This window comes from Onychostruthus taczanowskii, unplaced genomic scaffold (assembly GCF_017590055.1).
Source record: "Onychostruthus taczanowskii isolate IOZ18803 unplaced genomic scaffold, ASM1759005v1 scaffold35, whole genome shotgun sequence".
Classification (NCBI taxonomy): domain Eukaryota; kingdom Metazoa; phylum Chordata; class Aves; order Passeriformes; family Passeridae; genus Onychostruthus; species Onychostruthus taczanowskii.
Genome location: NW_024500905.1, coordinates 4532529 through 4553435, shown reverse-complemented (window position 1 = coordinate 4553435; position 20907 = coordinate 4532529). Strand labels below are relative to the sequence as shown.

The 20907-nt window shown below is 40.6% G+C and overlaps 1 protein-coding gene across 4 annotated transcripts in view; it reads left to right on the top strand.

Moving 5' to 3' along the window:
- MSRB3 (methionine sulfoxide reductase B3) overlaps positions 1-20042 on the top strand; it is an 83068-nt gene extending 63026 nt beyond the window's left edge. For all 4 annotated transcript variants that reach the window (XM_041411288.1, XM_041411286.1, XM_041411287.1 and 1 more), the window contains 2 exons: positions 12504-12601; positions 17567-20042. In XM_041411288.1, coding sequence (XP_041267222.1) covers positions 12504-12601; positions 17567-17731 — 263 coding nt within the window. In that variant the 3' untranslated portion in view covers positions 17732-20042. The remainder of the gene's footprint in view (positions 1-12503; positions 12602-17566) is intronic.
- The last annotated feature ends 865 nt before the right edge of the window (positions 20043-20907 follow it).

Here is a 20907-nt window from a genome sequence, read left to right as displayed (position 1 = left end):
TTCTTTGCCTGCAAGACTAAGATGTAGCTGCTGATACAGGATTCTAAAAGGCTTGGGGGTAACGGAATGAATTAAACATTCCTCTTCCAGCTGCTGCTGTTCACAACACTTTTGACAGTTAAAATACATCACACATTCTCTTGTCTGTTTAATATAAACAATTAGTATTTTATCTGGAGTCCAGAATCAACCCCAAATAGGAGCATCCAGACAGGCAGTTCAGAGAGAAAACTAAGAAGTGTTCTAAATTTATATAAAAGCAGTTTGCAATCAGTTCAGCCTATGCCTAACAAATTGTCTACTGCAGCACATCAGACTGTGGAAGCTGAGAGACCAGTGGCTTTTGAAGAAGATTTCATTTTTCATCTCAAAATTATTTCAGCACAACTTTTTATCTGCAGTTTTTAGTATGAAATATAAAATGAAAGGGAAAAATCAAAATTAAAATATAGTACTTTTTTATATATTGAACTCTTTGTATAATGAAACATTTTAGTCAACACAAGAGCCATTTTGGAGGAAAGCTTGTTTACAGAGAATTTTCCTGTTTGTCTTTTGGAAGAGAAGAGGTTTGAAATCACAGAGTTCATTAAATAAAGCAAAAAAATCCAGCTTTTCTGTATGTTTCCTTCCTTGAAGCTGAGGAAAACCTGAGATAACAAAAGGGCTTGAATGCAAGCTCAACTTTAGTATACAAGCAACATGATGAGAACAGTGTCAATCTTTGTAATATAGGAATTCTAACGTGATCTTTGCAAAGCACAATTTGCTAAAATTTATTGCATTTCTTAAATGATAGAATTTTTAATGAAAATGTTACAAAGTGAAAAAGCTCCTCACTCCTGATAAAAGGCATTTGGGATGCAATTCTATTCAATTGTAAACCCCTTCTTTTTTGAGTCTAGACAATGTATAGCTCCATAGCTATACACTGGGGGAGGTGACATTCTGTATAATACCACTACACACAGATGGTCATAAAATTCCATTTACCTAAAGTTTAGACCTTTGTAGGCATGAGGATCTCTCTGGAAACCTCTCTGTCAACTTTTCTATGTCAAAATCTAAGTATGCACCTCAATATGAACCTGGACCAGATGTAGCTATCATTTTGGAATGAACCCTCTAGTTACTAGCATAGGTAAAATATCTGATAGGAAGCATTTAACTTCACTTCTGTTTGCCAAGGAAAAAGCTAAATGCTCAGTTATGAACTTTACATCAATGATTTTCCCTTCATTCCTTTGCAATGGTCAGTGGCCAATTGCACTTGGCCCTGAAGGGTTTACAATAGTGCAAATAATGAATCACAAATAAACAACTTACCACCTTTTCAAAAGGAAGCCAGGTAATTAATTTCTTTTAAATTGATACTTCCTCTAAAATGGAAAAGTCCCCTCAGCTTCTGCAGCCATCAACTCAGTTTGCACCTTAAAAAAAAAAGAAGCAGGGCACCGGGAGTAAAAATGAAAACAGCTTCAGGTTATTCAATTTCCTGTTTGTTTAAATTTGTCCTTCCTGACATGCAGATTCACCACACTCCTTTCCTGGTGACTATTTCATTAGATTAGTTTAGTTGGGTATTCAGAGGAATTTTTATCTTCTGACTCATAAAAATCTTGAATTGCCCCAAGAATTTCCTGTGTCTGACTGGAATTTTATGTCCTTGTAGTTTTAGCTGGACTCCTTGAAGAAGTTGCTGTCTAAATAGCTCTCCTTTTGAGGTCTTCAAACTGCAGAACAGGAGCCATCTCCGAGTTTGGTTCCTGCTTTTCAGGAAAACTGATCCGTGCCAGCACTTCACCTCTTAAAATTGTAGTCAGAAATTTTCTTAGTAGTTTTAAACTCTTACTTTCCTGACAGTATTTCCCCTTGCTGCCCATGCCCTTCCCAGGTGTCCACTTGAGAATATTTGTCCAATTCCAAAAATGCACCCCGGTGGCTCCAAGTGCAGCCTGCATGCTGTCCCATCGGGTTTTCATCACTCTCTTGCTATAAAGCAGAGAAGCAGAGGTTACGGCTATATCGGGCCATTTAGCAGTTGATGAAAAATGCCTTTGTATATCCCTTCCCTGTCTTTTTTTTTTTTTTTTTTTTTTTTTTTTTTTAGTCCTTTCTGAGGAGGGTGAGAGCTAGGTTAGGCTGGAGCCCTGGTGTGTGCTTCTTTTGAAGGGTTCAGCGGACTGAAGGTGATGCTTTTTGACAAATGAGCTCCAGAAATGTACCGAGCGATTGCAGTGCCACCTCGGCTGCCCGCGCAGGGCCCTCGCGTGCGCCCTCTCGGCGCGGAACGCCGGCCCCTCCGCGCCCGGGGTCAGCGGGGCTGGGCCCTACCTACGAACGGCTTTGCCGAGGAGCGAACACGCGGTGGAATGGCACCCTGCCTGTCTTCCAAAGTCTGAGAGGGAAAGTGGAAAGAAACCTGGTCACCCCTGGCGGTGTCGGTGTTCTGTCTCCTCTCCTGGGTCACGGTGACTGCACAGGAACAGCCCTGGAACGCGGCTGTATGATCACCGACCCGTGTCTGTCTGTCTGTCTGTCTAGCCGCGAGGCTGCTTTCCCTCGAGTACGTTCGCTTATGGGATCGGCAGGTGGAGACACGAACATGCGCTGTGCCGAGCCTCCCGGGCCCCCCGTGCCTGGAGGCGGCAGCCGCCGCTGAGGAGCGGCCGGCCGGGCCGGGCCGGGCCGGGCCTGCGGCCGGAGCCTGTGCCCCGCCGTGCCTGTCGCAGCCCCGGTGCCCTGCCGGCGGCAGCGGGCACGGGCACCGCCGGGGACGGGTACAGGGCCTGGGCGGTGGCCCGAGCGGAGCGGTGGCGTTGGGGCGCAGGCACCGCTGGGGCACCGGCACATCAGCATGGCCCAGAGGAGAAAGCCCAGGGAAACACAAATACTAATCAGCCTTGGAGAAAAGAGTTTGCCAAGAGCATCCATAGCTGATGTTGTGGATGGCAAGCTACTACTGAAGTTAGCCTGACGCTGTGGGAAGCACCATGTAACGAGGCAAATCCGCACGAGTTCAGAGTTTTCTTTGAGTTACTTGAATGACGCAGTGGGAGGAACTATGCATGTCCACTCCTTATTATCTTGCCTCTCCAATTTTCTTCTGTATAGGGGCCCATTTCCTTTTTCTGCTACTCTCTATATCTTTTATTTCTCTTGTTTATTGCAACAGGTTTATTTTCCAAGCAAATTACTCCTTTGTACATATTTCTTTATCTAGAGTATCGTAAAAGAAAACAAAACCCTGAAGTGAGTTGTATGTTTATAAACCAGTATTATTTGCCTGCGAAAACATGTAGTGAGTATAATTGACTTCCGCTGTGAACATTTTCACTGTGCCTAATTACAAATGTTCATACCTTACCTTGGAAGTTGCTTTCACATCTTGAACACTTCATGTATGGTGCTTCTGGGTTTTTTGAATTATTTATTTGAGTAAAAAATGTAATAGAATGCTAATGGAGGAGGAAAAGAAGACATAAAAGATGGAGTCATGAAAGGAATAGCACAGGCACAGAGGAGAATAAGAGACCTGTGCTGAGCTGACCTGTACAGCAGCCATATTCATGTTAATCCTTGCTCAGTCTTTGGGATGTTTTGGAAGCAAGCTGGGCTTCCCCCAGCAAAGCATTAAAGGAGAGCTGCTCCTCATGTGATTGGTCTTAACTGCTTTGATGTCTCTTTCCATGTTCTGTGTTACTGATAATGTTGTATGGCTGTGAAATGGTTTCCTTTTCAAACCTTGAAAGAAAAGGTAGTGTTTAGGAGAAAGGGCATGCTTTGCTCTAGAAACTGTAACAGAAAACAAAAGGTGAACATTGCAATCAGAAATATTAACTTTTCAATTTCAATACTTGCCGGGTTTCTTTTCAAAGTACAAAGTTTTCTGCAGAAAACTTAAAAGGAGCATGTGTGAGTGTGTGTGCACATGTATATTGTTTTTGCCAGGGTTTTCTGTGAAGAAAGGTCTGTATTTTCTAGTACGCGTTATTGTCTACCTCTTTTTGTTTGCATAAGAGGTTATTCAAAAGATTGAAACCTCCCTCCAAACCAACAGCAATTTCAAACAATCTAACCCTGCAAATAATTATTTTTTCTTCTTCTTTTAGGATTTTATGTAGTGCCTGTGGCTTTTGCATTCTCTTATGCATGCAGCATAATGTTCAACTGTAAGTTGCAGAGATGAAGTCTAGGCAGAGGGTAATGTAAAGTTACCCTGAGGCCAAGGGTGGTAGAACTACCTCAGAAGTGTGCAGAAAACTGCAGTGAGTAGATCTTGCACTCCCCATGAAAAGCACAGCTTCAAGGCTAGGTTCCTTGCAGGGCTTGATGAGCATGTAGTTCATGGTGAAATGTTCCTGCAGTGTGATAAAAATCCTAGTCTAGAAATGTATCAATCTTAAGGACTAGCTTTGTGGATAAACTAATATTAGGCAAAGAGGAGGGTTTTGCCCTCCACCATGGCATGAGAAGGAGCCATGATCCGCCTCTCCATATTTTCCTCCTGCAGAGTCTTGTCCTGTGGCCAAATGGCCCTTAGAGACCTGGTGGTTTGGAGCTCTGTCTTCACTCTGCTTTCAATTCTCTATTCTGTCAACCTTTGGTATCAGACACTGCCATCAGCTAAGTGCCTCAGGTTTTTGCCCCAATCCTGACAAAAGCCTTCCTTCATGGCCAAGAAAATTATGTCTGGTTTTAGTTTGTGACCAAGTTCCCTCACATAGACATCTCCTTTAATAAAGTAACTGGAAGAAAGGGAGTCTTTGTCTTTGTTATTGTTGGTTTGGGTGGGGGGGTTGTTTGTTTTAATCAGTGTAGTAACACTTTCCCTTGTTTCAAGAGAAAATTGTATTAATTTATAATGTTACAGTTGAGATGAGAACCTATTTGTCCAGCTGAAATGAGGAGGGTTCTTGTCTGCTGGAGTATTCAATACTGGAGGCACTAGTGAAGGAGGTTCATAGAAGGAATATAACTGCAAAAGGAAGACAATACAGGCTTTGGTTTTTTTTGGAATTAAAATTAATTCAGTAACCTCTGTGGTTTCAGTTTTAAGCGTGCAGCTGAGTTCTGGCTGTTCTTTACAAACTTTATTTCCTAGACATGCATAACAATACTAAAAGGAAAATATTTCAACAAACAATTTGTGGATGTTCATTACTTGAAAGACACCATGACAAATTTTTCAAATATGTATTTCATCTGTGACTGCTGTTCATTTCAGTGCCAGATGTTGATTATTACAAGGTTGCATTTGCTTGGTTTTTTTAACTTTATCTGTGAACATACTGCATTAGAATTCCAATATTATCAAATCATTTCCATCTAAGGCCTGCCAGCTCTATTACTATCCCGATTTACTCATCTTATATGAAATCTTTAGTAATTTTAGTGATTTGCACAGATAACTCATTGATACACAAATTTCAAAGTATTTTGCAATATATAGATTTGTTTTGCCAATACTGCTTTTGGAGGGAAAACAAAAACAACTATTTGAAGTTGAATGCTTTGGACTGAGGTTATTAGGTCAACAGTAAATTTTAAAAACTATTTGAGAGATTTCTTGATGGCATTTTAAAATTATAGCTTAAGGTTACACTGCTTCACACAGTTCTGTTTGGCTCCTTTGATGCTGAAGATCTACAGCTGACTTATGTGTAAGATATATTTTTAAAAACATTAGCCATGATTTAAAGTAACAAGAGACACTATTCAGATGAGGGGAGAAACCCGTCCTTTGGGAGGAAGTGAGTTAGGTTCAGTAGTTTTGTTGAACCTGAACCAAGAAAGAAACCATTAGTAACTCAATCTTTGTAAGAAGACATGAGGAAGATCCTAGCTCCTGCCTACCTGGAGATTTTAGCAGTGGCTTGTACATTCAAGATGTTGAATATTACAGAGGAAGACTCTAAAAGAACCAGCTTGTATTAATCAGTATTTTAGACCACAGTGAAAGCACAAAGGAAGCAGCTAGGGTAAGAGCAGTATTGTGATAGAGTTATTAATTGCTAAAGAGAGTAGGCCCCATGCTTTTATTGCTCAAGAGACATCAGGGGCACTCTTGTTCTGAAAAATTCAGATGTCAAATGAAATTGTAGACGCTAAGTTTCAGATCTCCCTTAACAATCATTTTAAACAAATATAACCTCCTCCCACTAACAAGGAAATAAATCTGGATTGCATATGTTGTTTCATGGTAAGTTGTTTGGATGCTCGGAGTGCTGTAAAGGAAGAAAACAAATACCACCTTTATTCATGGCTTTCACTTTTTTTTTATTTCCCAAGTGAGAAACATAAAGGAAAAAACAGATGGCGATTGTCTCATAAAAGCTGCTATTAGAAGTTCGGTTGTTTTGAAAAATTCCCTTCCCACACTGTTCTGGCAGCACGGTATTTGCCTGCTGCAATAGCCCAACTTTGCTTTTAGAGACAGGTAGTATTAGAGAGAAGCTCTCTCTTTACTTTTTCTTCCAAAATTAAATTTTATTTTGTCTTTGTGTTGTTCCCTTCAACCCCCGCCTAGCTACCACTGTGATGCTTTTTCAGTGTGGTCTGTTGAAAAGCAGTACTGTGTTGTCCTTCTTGTATCTGATGGTGCATCTGAAGGAATGGCCATTTTTTTCCCCATTAGAATACATATCTAGTGTAAACCTGTTTGCTGGTGAACAAGAATGTTTCAGTGCCTGATTCTGTTTCTCGCTACATTTGGATAAATTACATGAACCTCCACAAAAAGAAGTGTTACCTCACAGTAAAATAACTGTAAGTAAGAATATTCATTAATCATTCATCATCATGGAGATATTAAGAAAAATAACGCAGGATGTTCTGTGCTAGCCAAAAAAAAAAGCCCTATATCTGTGCAGGCATCCTACATAATAGCAACATGTCACTTTGTAGTTCTACATTAAACTTTTATGTGAGAAGTTACAGCTGTGGATGCCTATGTCTTTCAGATTTTGTTTCAATAAACCTTTGAGAAAGAAAAAAGTGAAAGCCCTTCAGCTTTACAGCAATTTCAAAGCAGAAGCTTTATTACCTTTTTTTTAATCCTAATACACTTTATGTTTTTACACAGACATGGTTTCTCAGTGAAGATAAATTATGAGACTCTACCTTAAAAAGCCTTTGGGTTTTCATTAATCCACATTAGGTTAAAAGGGAATCAGAATTCTAAAAATACAACACATCAGAGAAACAAGGTATTTTTCAGGTCAAGGTCCTCTTTTACATCTGGTGCCATTTGGTAGTTCTAACATCTTCCATCTCCCCCTTACTTCTCCATCTGTAAATAACTCACTGAAGTAAATGCTTGGAATAATTACAGCAAAGAATGATAAAATGCAGGTTGGATTTAATCTCCTAGAGATCTAAAATGAAAAACAACTACGGTCATCACAGTTATTGAGAAACTGGAACTCTCCAGTCGGCAGGTGTATGAGATGGGAATTATGTCAGAGTATTACATGCTTTGGGATTTCAGTTGTGCTGTTCAAAAAAATGTCAAAAGGCATATTAGTTAAGGATAGGGGGAAAAAATAGCCTAGCAGGGCTGATTTTCAAAAGCAACCTGCCATTTTGCTTCTGCAAATAATTATAGAGGCACAGTTCTAACAGTTAGATGTCTAAGTGCTTGCATCCATCTACTAGGAAGTTGGAGATCTAACTACAATAAAATGTGTGTAAACTTCCAAAACTGGAAGGAGGTTTGAGACGCTTCTAAAATTGATCAATCAGTCAGCAGCTGGACTACTTTCCAAAAGTTTATGAGAATAAAATGTCTTTCTTTTTTTTTTTTTTTTTTTTTTTTTGCATAAGGTCAGAATTGCCCCAAGAAAGAATCCTGGAGTAGCCCACAAGATAAAGAGTCTTTGTAGCTTCCTCGATTAATGTGAAAGAAACAATCTACTCCTGCTGGGGTGTCATATTTGTATCAGGAATGCAAAATGGGCTGGACTATGGGCACGCTGTTTGTGCTTGCTGCCTTGCTCTGGCATTACAGCTACTTTGGCATCTCAGTTTGACTGTTCAGTTTGGGGACTGGGACTGCTGTGTGCTTGCAGCTGTGTTGTACCCACCTGGTACCCACCTTGTGCCAGCTGCCTGTATAGGTGCCCACCGTGAGTAGCTTATTAGAAATACAGACTCAATCAGGTACCTGGAATAGGAGGTCTGGAAGTGGGAAAGAAGATGGCCTCTTCTGAATGATTTTAAGCCCTCTGCCCAGCGTGGCAAAAGCAGCATCCAGCATTAGTTACCAGACTCAATGTTTCTGTTCCTCCCTGTCCTTCCATGTTGCTGCCTAGGGCAGTACCAAGCAAGAAAGCATTCTTTGACTAAGAGACATAAATCATTGTCTCCTCTTTTTCAGAGTAGGGAAAGCATTATAAAACACAAAAGACTCAGTTTTAGTGAGGGCATGTAGAGTGAATTTTAGAAATGCTGCACAGCTTTTACAAAATATTTGGGAGCTGTCCTAGAAAAAGAATAGGACATGACTATGACTATGACTATGACTGTGACTATGACTATGTGTATATCTATGTATGACTCCCAGCAGCATAAGATCCTCTCTGTTACTCATGCCGGATGGAGTGGAAAAGATCTCTCAGTAATATTCAGTTTACACATGCTTTTCACTTAAATACTTGACAGAAGAAAGTTTCATTGCTTTATTAAGTGTATTTTAGATCTAAGAAACTATAATTGCTGTGTATTTGAAAAACTACTCATCTCTTGTGGCTTGCTTATTAACTTACCAGAAATTGGCCCTTAGGACATAGTGGCCTGACTTCCATACAAAGGGTTGTTGGAGTGAACACAAACATGACAGACTCCTATTTTAAATCCTGTTTCTATTGCCAGTGTGGTGCAAAGTGTCTGTGAATCTAAGAATGAACCCATTTAAAATGTCTATAGCACAATAAAAATTGCTGGTGATTACTGTGTCATACTGCCCCTCAAACTAAACTTTGCATTCAAGGATAAATGTATTGACAAATCTTAGTTGCTGCTCATACACAGAAAAGTGTGAATGTCATTTGAAGTTGTTCATTTGTCTGGTAAGCTCCTCCCACCTTCATCCTCTCTCTTGCAATTACCTTTTGCCCCTTTCCAGGGGCTATTTCTTCCTAGCTGGTATGTTTAACCATCCTTCAAAAGGATGGCCCAGCTCCTGCTGCCCATCAGATGTGGGCTAGACTTGACAGAGGGCCATCACCAAAGGGGGATTGAGTCTTGGTACCAGGGTTTGCAAAGGATCTCCACCGGTGCTCAGCCTCTGTAGTGACAAGTGTTACTGTTTCTCTCAGCTTAGCAGAAGCACAAGAGACCCAAAATTGTCATCTTCACAACTGTCCCTACAGGAGCATGCCCTTAACAAGTAGCCAGACAGCCTTCAAAGGTGAAGATTTAATGGACAGCTTAGAGCAGCCTAAAATGTAAAGGTAGCCAATCATTTTGCAGCCTTACAGCAGGAAGGAGGCAGGAGGGCAGGAGTGGAGGGGCTACAGCCGGGAGACAGGTGAAGTGGCCTGAGACCTGCAAAGTGGAGGCCACTGCTGGGTCATTTACCTCTTATATAGACAGAAGTTTTAAGGCTGCCTTTCTACACCACTGGGAGGTGCCTGATATGCAGGCAAGCAGACTGCTGCTGCTACAGCTTGTTCCTGGCAGCTTTTGAAGTAGACAAAATGGTGCAAGAAGGCTTAGCAAACTATCAGATGGGTTTTCCACTCTACCTCAGGAGAGGATATGAGGCTGCAAAAGGGGATTGATTTTCTGGTCAGCCTGGCTCATCAACTCAATGAGGAATTCACTCATCTTCCTCTCAAGGTCAACAGAATGACAGCGTGTGTCTCTGTGCCCTTCAGGACATTTTCTGTTCCAAGGTTTGCTCAGTTTTCAGTTAACCCTCACAGAGTGGTTTGTCCTGGGAGTGCTGGTGCCTGGCCTGCCATGTAACTCAAGAAGAGATAGTTTAGCAGGGAGTTTAAAATACACACTCTGGAGATCTGTTTCCTAGTCCCTCTCTTGGGAACCATATGTGGCAGTGGTGGAGCCTTTGGAACATGTGTCATATGTAGCATGAACTGACAGTCTAATCTGAAGTCACTCCAGTTGGGTACAAAGACTACTTTAGGAGAAGCTTGCCTGTTTATATAGGTTTCAGATGACTTCATTTTTAGAAGTGTATGGAGTGCATCCAAAGCAAATAATTTTTCTCTGGTGAATGGGAGGACCAAAAGAAGTCCAGAGAAAGAAGGATGTCTTAATGTCAAAGCTGACATAAATACATCTCCTCCAAACTCTTCTCACAAGATAATTTTCTCAGCAAGACACAGATTGCTTCAATCTCTATGTTGCAGTCTTTGAAGCTTCCCCCTCATTGCTATAATGAAGGAGGCATGGTTTTCTTTGAGAATTTCTGCAGCCCTGAATTTTGCCTTCTCTAAAGGCTTTCACATGATCAGATGGTTGTTCCAAAGAACTCTCTCTTTGAAACTCCTTTGCCATCACACAAGGGCAAACTGGTATGTCTGCTTGGCAAAATTATTAAATAAAAAAACCAACCAAACAAAAAAGGCTTCATTAAAAATATTCTGACTAGCTCAATTTTCATTAGACAGAGGCCCAGCTAAGAAGATGACAAATGACGTTGGAAAGGAGCTACCAATTAGGAAACATCAATTTTTCTGTCAACAGGATAACCCCTTTTACAAAACTTGTCATATGTTTACTCCTTTTCTGTTTGTGATGGTGGTTGTTTGACAGCAACATTTTGCATGAGGGGAAGGATTTATAAATTGTTTTTTTACAGTTAGCATTGCTGCATTGTTTTGATTCCTGTTTTTGCGGGATATTTTCCCTGCTCAGGGTGCGTGCTTCTCAGTCTACCTGCTGTCTGTAACTCTTCCATTTGTAATAATTGGAGAGAGGGCGATGACTCTTCTTGTTTCTGCAGGAAGTTCTGGGGTGGAAACAGTTGTGATGATAGGAGGCACCTTGTGAGCATATAACTTATGACTTGCAATGCCTTCAGGTAGCTCAGAAATGCTACTATATATGTGTGCTCCGAAAAGAAAGAGAAACACATCTCTGAGCATTTCTTTGTTTAAAAAAATATTCTTGTTATGCTTACATCCTAATAAATCTTCTTCCATATTTAATAATCTAGGATACAAACGAAGACATATGGGTCTTTTTCCAGTTCACACATTTTCTCTACTCACATTTGGAAAAGTTGATAGTTTCCACTCTCTTTTTACTGTACAGAAAATTTTAGTCACTTTTCTTATGGAAAGCCTTCGTTCATCTGCATGCAGTGATTCACAGCTACTGCTGTGTTTCTTAATAACTTATTGCAAGTCATTTTATGAAATCATCAGTAGCAAATGCTCAACAAATTTTAGGACAAGAAACTAGGAAGTTCTTTATTCTTGGGCATATGGGTAATACAGGGAGAGAGCAAGAGGTGCCTGGGTGTGTTGTATTTGGCAAGAGACTAAATGAGAAGGACAGATAGCAGGTGAGATTTCAGGTGGGCACTGGTAGATGCTGACACGACCTTAAAGCCTGTCAGTTGCTGATGTGGGAGCCCTGCTTCAGGAAATTATGATGGCTTTTGAGGAGCAGCTGAGAAGTTACTATGTGATGGGTATCTTCTGGGTCACCACTGCCTTGTTGTTTACCTGTGTTGTGGAGAGGGGGAGACTTTGTGTGGAATAGTTAAAGAGTAGAAGGTCATTATTTTGGTAAGTGGCCATTACTGATAGGTCAGGTACACATATCATCATCTGGTGTCAGTGAATGCAGTTGTTTTATCCTGGATGCAGACCACATGCAGATCATCCACTAGTGTCTAACACAGGCATAGTTATGGTTCCACCTGTCCATGTCTGATCTGAAGCACTCATTACTGTTTTGACATGAGACACAATACTAATCATCTCACTACCTCTAATGTGTGATGGTTCAGTGTCTGAACACATCCTTTTGGGTTTGCCTTGGGGAAGGCAAAGGTTACGGCATGTTTTGGGGCTGTAAACGGCAATTTCCCAATTAATTTTTTAAAGTATCTTTATATTGCAAAAGCAAAATCATTTCTGTTCCATAAAGCCTTGCTGTTTATAATCAGAGTGGAATTTATGGGGTATTTTTTAAACTTGTGGTTAAAGCTGAATTGGCTTACCTGGGACCTTTGTCCCCAAGCTAAACTGCTGTCACTGCTTGTGGTGGAGTGCAGGAATCCCTGTGGAGGTTGGACAGCTAGGGGCAACTGAGTCCTTTCCTGTAAACAACTGTACTTGGTGAGGGGAAGTTTTCCAAAGTACCTAAGTGATTTTAGTGATTTAGGATAAAAAAAAATCTCCATTTCATTATTTCCATGCTCTGGAGTCAGATAAACATTTTTCAAAGTGTGATTCTCTCCTGCTTTTTGCAATGCTATCTGCCACAAAGACACCCTCTTTTTTACCTATCTTGTTCCTTTTTTCCAGGTTGGCCTTCCTTTTATGATGTGATCAGTCCTGATGCAATTGCTTTCAATGATGATTTCTCCTATGGGATGCATCGGATTGAGATATCCTGCAGTCAGGTTAGTTTATAGCACACACAGACTATTCCAATGGCAAAGGCTGCAAAAACCATTACAGTGTGCTGTACTTTCCTTGAGATTTGCAACCTTTCAGTTCTATTAGATAGTAATAATTGTGAGAGAGCACAATGGGTTGTAGGCATAAAAGCTGGGTGGAATGAGCTGAAGACACAAAGGGATTGTTGGAATGCACATTGTTGTCTCATGTGAGATTTAACAGAGCAGATGTAAATGGTTGGACTCGGTGCTGAGTGTACAAAAATAGTCTTCCTGAAGAGGGTCCCTTCAAAGGAACTCCTGAGCCTGAGCCTGTCCTGACTCCACATGTGAGCAGTTGAGAGAAGTCGAAAGCAGTGGAGCGACTGTCTGTGTGCTGATTCCATCACTCTACATTACTGTGCATCCATGCTCACTTGTTCCCAACACTCATTCCCAGCACAGTCCTAATGGCTGCCTCAAATAATCCCATCTGCCCTAATAATGAAGTCAGTAGTCATTCAAAACATGCCCAAATTTTCCGTTAATCTGTCTTGTTCTACTTTCTCTCATCCTTTGTGCTGCCCTCCTTTCTGTGAAGGGAATGGCATAATCATTACCTAGCAAAGGGAGAAGCTGCTGCATTGGTGTTCAGCAGCTGTAGCCAGCAGCTTGCAGTCCTCTAGCTCCACATTCTCAAACTCCTCCTGAGAGAAGCAGCAGCTTCAATCGGGCAGTGATAATTTGCTGTTCTTCCAGCATTGTTGGGGGGTAAGTGATTTTATTCCTGACAATATGCATCCTTACTAGTCAGTCAGACCTCATTATATAAGGCTCAGAGTGAGTGGAGAAACTTCTCTAGAGTATCCATTAATGTCAGTCTGCATAGAGCATTTGGCCCAATATGTTAATGACCAAATTAGTGTGTCAGTGAGTTTGTCATGTATACTATGAAATTCTGAAGTTTTTACATGGATGATAGGCTGTAGAAGATCCATTCAACACTTTGTGAGAATATCCACTCCCCTAAATTCACTAGCAAGGTAGCAATGAGACTGCAGATGGGGAAGCTCATGCTTCAGCAGTGGTTACTGGCATAATCAAAAATGCAGTCCAGTCTCTTTAGCTCTGCGTAGTAGGCCTGAACAGTGCTAAATCTGCTTCTTGCCAACTTGCTGAGTCTGTATCTGCTGACACATTTCAGGAGATGGCCAGAGCTCCTGGAGAAGCCCAAGGAAGCCTGTGGTCAGCCAAGGAATCTGGGAATGTCATTTACCTGTTTCCAAACAAAGTAGTGTTAAAAGACCTGAGACCAGCAATATTAGCAGCAGTCACATGCAGACACCATAAAATCAAAGCAAAACTAAAATCTGAATTTGAAGAAAAAAATATGACCAAGGTCATATTTGCTGTATAATCCAATGGCAACTTCCTACCAGCTATTCCTGGGGTAATAACTCCACAGATGATAAGTCACACAGGAAAATAGCTTGAGAGGTGGTGAGCATCTTTGCAGCCAGTGCTCAGCACAGCTAATACTGCTCCATTCTGTATCTGCCCCTGGAGTGTGAATCACATATGCTAAAAAAAAAAAAAAAAAACAAAAAAAAAACCAGTTTTACTGCAACCTGCAAAGCAGTGGGATTGATATGACAGATGTTGGTAGAACCAAAGGGAAATACCATCTCCCACACCCAAAGCCTTATTAATCCTTTGCAGATGAAAAAGTAGTTGATTTTGCTTTGAAAGTCCTTCCCACCTGTGTCTGAGAGAGTAAAATATTTTTTTTTCGTGTTCTTTATTATAGAAAGCAAACACAGGGGAAAAATCACTGTAATATTAATCAAATACATCCATGGGATTATCCTTGAAATAACTTTCACAGTTTTTTGGAACACACCCTGGATGTATTTGAAAGGTCAGTGATTAGTGACAGGTAGAAGTTAATACAAATGCAGTTGAGGAATACTGTAAAACTGGTTGCATATCTTTTTTTTTTCCTCTGTCCTGTTCAAGCATCCCTTTCCCTGTGGTCTCCCTACCTACTATTTTTCCTGTGCAGATCAATAAAATTCCATAGTCACAAGAGTAGTGTTTGCACACCAATAGCTTGGACTCTCAACTGCAGCAGCTGACTGCAAGCTGCTTTCCATGCCTCCCAGCAGTATATTAGAACCAGGAGTCTTGGGAGATCCAAGCATACTGACAGTTAGCAGTGACCCCCCCTTTCCTGCTCCCAAGCACATACTTGGAATGCTTTAACCATTTCACTGTTCCAGTTCATTCTGCCCAATATATTTATGTGCAAGGCTGCAACAGATAATTGTTTCTTTTTCAGAGGCTCTGCAGGCATGTATATATGTCCTAGAAAAATGGTCAGCACCTATTTTGTGTGGGGAGGACAGTAAAGTCAATTCATCCTTTGTACTCTCAGCTGAGTGCCAGGTTTCTTATACTGTGATACAAAGGACTGAAATACATTTCTGTGTAGGGCAGATGAGTTATAGACTCCCCTATACAGAGAATCGCCACATAAATTTTTGGTGAGAGGTGATCTCAAAAAAAAAAAAGGTAACAAATTTTGCAGTAATTCAGTCCTGGAGTGATTCTGCCATCACAAAAATGTGTAATGAGACTACCTTGGACTCTCATACAGTTTCTCAGGTTTTGTGAGGAAAACTTTTTTGATAGATTGTCTTTGTAGTCTGTGTGTGAATATATTACTTCTATAGAGCATTTCTCTCTGCAGTTTCTCTTGTTCTGTTTCTGTCCAGTAGAGAGGGAATGATTTATCTTTTGTTAAATGTTAGTCTGGAAAAGATCTGTTTAACACTTCCAGCCAGGAGGTTTTGAAGAATTCTTAGTTGAGATGAGATGATTTAATTAGGATGCTGAGCATTTAGAAAAATACTCTCTCTGGGACACTTACTTTTTTTTCCCCCAGAGGTATGCCTACAGTCAGGTGAAATGCTTCACTATTAGATACCCCACTTTCAGAAACAGCTCAGGTTTTTTGCATGCACCAACATAAAAAAGGCCTTCAATATAAAGGAAAATGATAAAAAGGATAAGCAGTGGATAATGGAGGAAAGGATGGCAAGACAGCAGTCTTTCAGGAAGAAGACTTGAAGCTTGATTTTCTCTAGGTCCCATTCAACTTTTACTTACTTCCCTTGTTTTATCTTCCTTCCTTACAAAGCTGAGCTGCTTAACCCAGTCATGCATACCATTTTCCATTGCCTGTGGGAATTCTGCTGAGACCATGGGTTGGAAGTCCTTGGTTGTTATTGGGATCCTTGCTGGACTGCCATGGCTGTCTCAGTGACACTTCTTCAGGAGCAGGGAGCCTGCTGTGGGATGTGGGATGTATCTGCATGAGTGCAATCAACAGGTGGAAGCACTGAAGCTTCGGAGGTCTACCTGCCCTGCTCCTGAAGGCAGGTGAAGATTATTGTTTCAGCTGTCATTAAATGAGCAGAGTTTCTGTCCCACCTGGCTGGTGTGAGAGCCTCCCCCAGCCTTTCAGTCTATTGAGAAAGTTTAACCTGGAGGCAAAACTTTACGTGCCTCTACAGACACCTTTCGTGCTGCTTTGGCGAATTAAAGGCCATAACAGCAGGAGAACATTAGCAACACATTAACTGCAGGGTAGAGATTTGCCATCACTAATTCATTCAGAGATTGGAATAGTCACTATTGCCTCTACCTATTTGGAATACTATGAATTAATTAAATGTTAAGAATAATTTGCAGTCTTTAATTTTTGCTGTCTGACTGTGAGCACATGAGCGGGTCTGTGATCTCAATTACATCATTCCACCTCTCACTGAGATCTGCTATTGACTTGAAAGGCCAAGGCTCTTTGGTAAAGCAGCATGACTTTCCTGTTCAAGATAAATATTTCTCCAGTGCAAGGTTTTATTTTTTTGTTTCTCATGGCAGGCTGTAAAAATGAACTTGTGGGATTCAAGTGACTAATTACAAGAAGTTCTTATCCAGATAAGTTGTCAGCCATAATGTGCAGTGATAGTAATCTTAATTTTTGAATGAGGATCAGCAGGGTTAGTTTCCTCAAAATATTCTATTTGTGAAGCAATCCTTGTAAAGCAAAGGGCTGTTACCTTTCTTACAGACAAGACCAGTAGTGTTCACACTGAATAGCACTGTAAGTATTTAGGTCTGATTCATACAGAGCGAAAGTGGCAGCACACCATTTGTACTTTCATATTCCTTGCAAAAAGCAAAACTCAGCATCATTTATGATTACTCCCAGACAAAGATTATTAATTAAGAAATATTTTGCATATTTACACTACAGGTCTTTTTCTGTCCCTATCTTGTATGTACTATAGAAATTTTTATGAGATGAGTAGGTTGAGCTCCATCCCCTCCAGGGGCAAGAAGTGCACCCAGAAGGACCTTGATGCTCAGAAGAGTGCCAGGTTATAGAAAGGGAAAAAGAAAAAAAGAAGTGTGAGAGAACACTCCAAAGAATATCTTTAGTGCTTTAGGTCCTTGTCAGGGTCATGAAAGGGTTCAATTTTTTTTACCAAGTGGTGTAGCAGATGGTTGCAGGCTGAGGAGAGCCCAGAGCTGAGGCTGTCCCTTTCTTACACAGGCATCCTTACAGAGTAAGTGAAACATGGGCAGTGCTGTCCTCACCACCATGTTTTTAGCTGTGCTCCTGCCATGAAATCATTACAGAAACAGGCAGCTCCTCAGAGATGGTGGTCCAACCAAGCATAGGCAGTGGTGTGACAGGAAACACCCCGGAAATTTCTCTTGGAGTCTTTGGCACCTGTGGTATCTCAGAAGATCATCTTCCTGGATCGCTCTTGCAATTAAATGTAGGGCGCTGCAGGCACCAGTGGAACAGTGCAGGCACAGTGCTTCCTTGGGAGCAGCTGCCAGTCATTGCTTAACAGCACAGCGATGCCGCCGCGCGAGCAGCACGCACACACAGTGATACTCTATTGTGTTTTGTTGCAGTGTGGTGCTCACCTGGGGCACATTTTTGATGATGGACCTCGCCCAACTGGCAAAAGGTACTGCACAAACTCTGCTTCATTATCTTTCAAGCCAGCAGACAAGAACAACGCTGGAGAAGGCAGCGTTAATGCCAGTCCTGCCCAAACAGGCAAAGCTGAGCTGTAGGATGAAGCAAAGCCTGCAGAAAACTGCGTTGATCCCACACAGCTTACAAGGAATGTTTTCTAGTTTTCAAGTTGCCTGCTCTCTTATATCCTAAGAATGTTCAAATGTATGAAAGCATTTTGCACCATCCTTCTTCTCCCTCGCCTTTTCAGAACTGAGGCCTTTCCTACCAGTGCATTTACTGTATAATTGGGTTGAAAAATGTATTGACTGAGTCCACAGGTTTTCTTTTTTTTCTTTTCTTTGAGATTCCTTTGGGGAATCTTTAAATTGAGAGGCTTTGACATCATTAGTTATTAGTTTCTTCTTAATACTGTGTTACTCTAGGTTTACACACTATTCCTTTTTTGTGTGGGAAATGGAACTTGTGTTTATCTCCAGTCTATAGGAAACTTCTGGGCATAGGAAAACCCTGAATTCCTACCGCATCTCTGCTTTGTTCTGACTTGTGAGGCATGCAGCCTTTGGTCATATGTATCCAACCATCTCCTAGCATCAGCCACACCTTGCAAAAACTTGTAGTTATGGCTGTTCCTTCCCAACCAAAAGAGATGGATGAGATGTTAAAAGCATCCTTTGGCTAATTTGCTGCTAAAATTTCAAGGGTGTGGTTGAGAGGATGTAAACATTGTCTCAGCATCTGTGTTTCCCCTTTGTTTGGTATTTGCAACAAGGTTTTAACTAGTAAGGCTCACTTTTGCAGGCTACTAATGAGGCTTTTTCTGTTTGTGAGGCCTATTCAACAAGTGTAACGCAAATCTGAATTAAAGTTGAAATCTGCAGGGGGCAATTATATGGGCAAGGGCAGAGATAAACTTGCAGAGTGAAGTGGATGAAGGATGGCACTAGGCTCTTTATCTCGTCGGTTACTACAAAGATTCAGAAACATGACAGTTTCTGCTAGAGAGGAGTTTAGGAATGAATGCAGTGGAAAGAGGGAGACCCTCCTGACTATCCAGTTTTAAAGATTAGCTGGTCTGGATGCATATTGCATACAAGATCCAGTGTTTAATTTGTGCAATGGCGATGTAGTGACATGAATGACAGTGTTGGTGTAGGAAATTAATTCAAAAAAAGTCTGTCACAGTTCCAGAAATTTTCATGTAGCAAAATTCACTGTCCCATGAGATGTTTTTCACAGCTGCTTTTTGATTTTTTTGAATAACACTTAAAATTGTGCATAGTACTGTTCTTTAAGCTATACTACACAGTATTTGCTGCCACTTTGCCTTTAAACACTGAGAGACTTAATGAATACGGTATTTACTTCTACTAGCAAACTTTGTGACTAACATGTTTGGATCCAATTTTATTTTTAGTAGGAACAAAGCAACCACTGATTTTTATGGAAGCAGGATTGAGGTTTTTATGTCAGTGATAATAAACATATTATCTGGAGTTCAAACACCCTTCAGTTAAAATGCAGCTACTGTGAAAGCATATGGAATGGTCATAATTGCCTTTTTTTTTTAGCAACATTAGAAAGACATGAAAAAACATTAAAAAGGCAGCATCTATAAAAATGTGGTACATAAATGTGGTTTAATTCCAGATTGCTGTTCGATTTAAGTATTATCAAATTTCAGTATACTCCTGCCTTATGTTAAAGAAATATATTACTTAAGCTTCAGAACACAGTAATGTATGCTGTCCTAGAGGAGATTTATTTTTGCAGGATATGGAATGCAATGAAATGAATCAATATGGTGAGGTGTATGTGATCTCTGGGAGTTAGATCATTTAATATAGGAAATGCATTGTTCTTGTGCACAAGCTATACCACAGTGCAGTGCAAGGTAAGACAGATTTCCTTTTATTGCTCTTAGAAGATGCTAGTAAGGGCTAGAATTGAACCCTCCAAATCTGGTTCAGTCTGGTGATGATCGTGACAGAGGAAATGTGGCAGCTGAGCACAATGTATAGAATAATAGAATATTTCTGTATGTTTAAATTTTGCACTGTCTAGATGCTTATAAAAGCTGGATGCAAACTGTGTAGAAATAGCAAACTATATTTTCTTATATCTCTATTTTACTCAGATGTTTAAATAAGGTACCTTAAAATCATGTAAGTCACACATTATTTATATATACTATATATATATAAAATTGCACATGTTTTTTATATATATATACGTACACACACATATATTATTTGAGTATAATTTTAGCCTTCTGTACCTTTATAATTACTAAAACCTGTCCATAAGAGGGTTCAATACTTTTAAGAAATCAAATATACATTTTTCAAATCAAATTTGTTTTCATATATTTGCTGTACACAAATATAAAATAAATTTCTTTATAAATAATTATGGTCTGCTTCCTTATTTATCTGTTTTTATGTCACATTTCTGCATCCTTCACTGCAGGATGTCTTAGAGAACTGCTTTTACTTTGCTTTCCCCTAACTTACTGTGAGTATTATATATACAGTTGCCTTATCTCCAGCAGGTTTCTGGCAGGGTCACAATACTGCAGGGTACCAGGTATCTGTGCACCTATCAGCTTTCAGGAGACTATCACAAACACCCAGGCCTCGGCAGAGCAAGGAAATGTATAGAGAAAGGCTAAACTTTAACTTAGCAGAAGTTTTAGCCTCTTCCAAAAGATTCAGTGTGGGATGTGGTAAGTTGCAGGCAAGCATGTCGTAGGAGCCCTGCAGTGCCCAGGCTCCATCTGCAGTGGAGAAATGTAGCTGGCAAGTTGGTTTCTGCTGAAGTTTCATCTCCAAGGATGCAGGTTTGGAGTACTACTGCACAGGCAGCAGGTTATTGCCACTTGGTAAATCAGCCCTGCAGCAGGTTTAAAAGATAAGTGTAAGGGAGGGGTATAGGAGGCTGTGTTTAAGCTGGCTTCCATGTTTATGTTTGTGGAAATCAGAGAGTTACATTGAAATTAAATCCCTTGCGTATTGTTCTCAAACATTGCCAAGTGTCTAGATGACACACTACACACCTGTTTACAAGTTTAATATGATCCCTCTTAGTCCAGAAATTAATCCCTTAATTAATCCGTGTCCCACCCATCCACTGTACATTCCTCTCAAAACTGTAGTAGTTTGATATGTCTTAAATGAGGTACTAACTTGTACCCACTAAAAGGAGATGCAGAGCTCGATGCCCCGTGCTGGCTTTGCCCTGTGCTCCCAGCACAGCCTGGCCAGTCTGTCAGCAC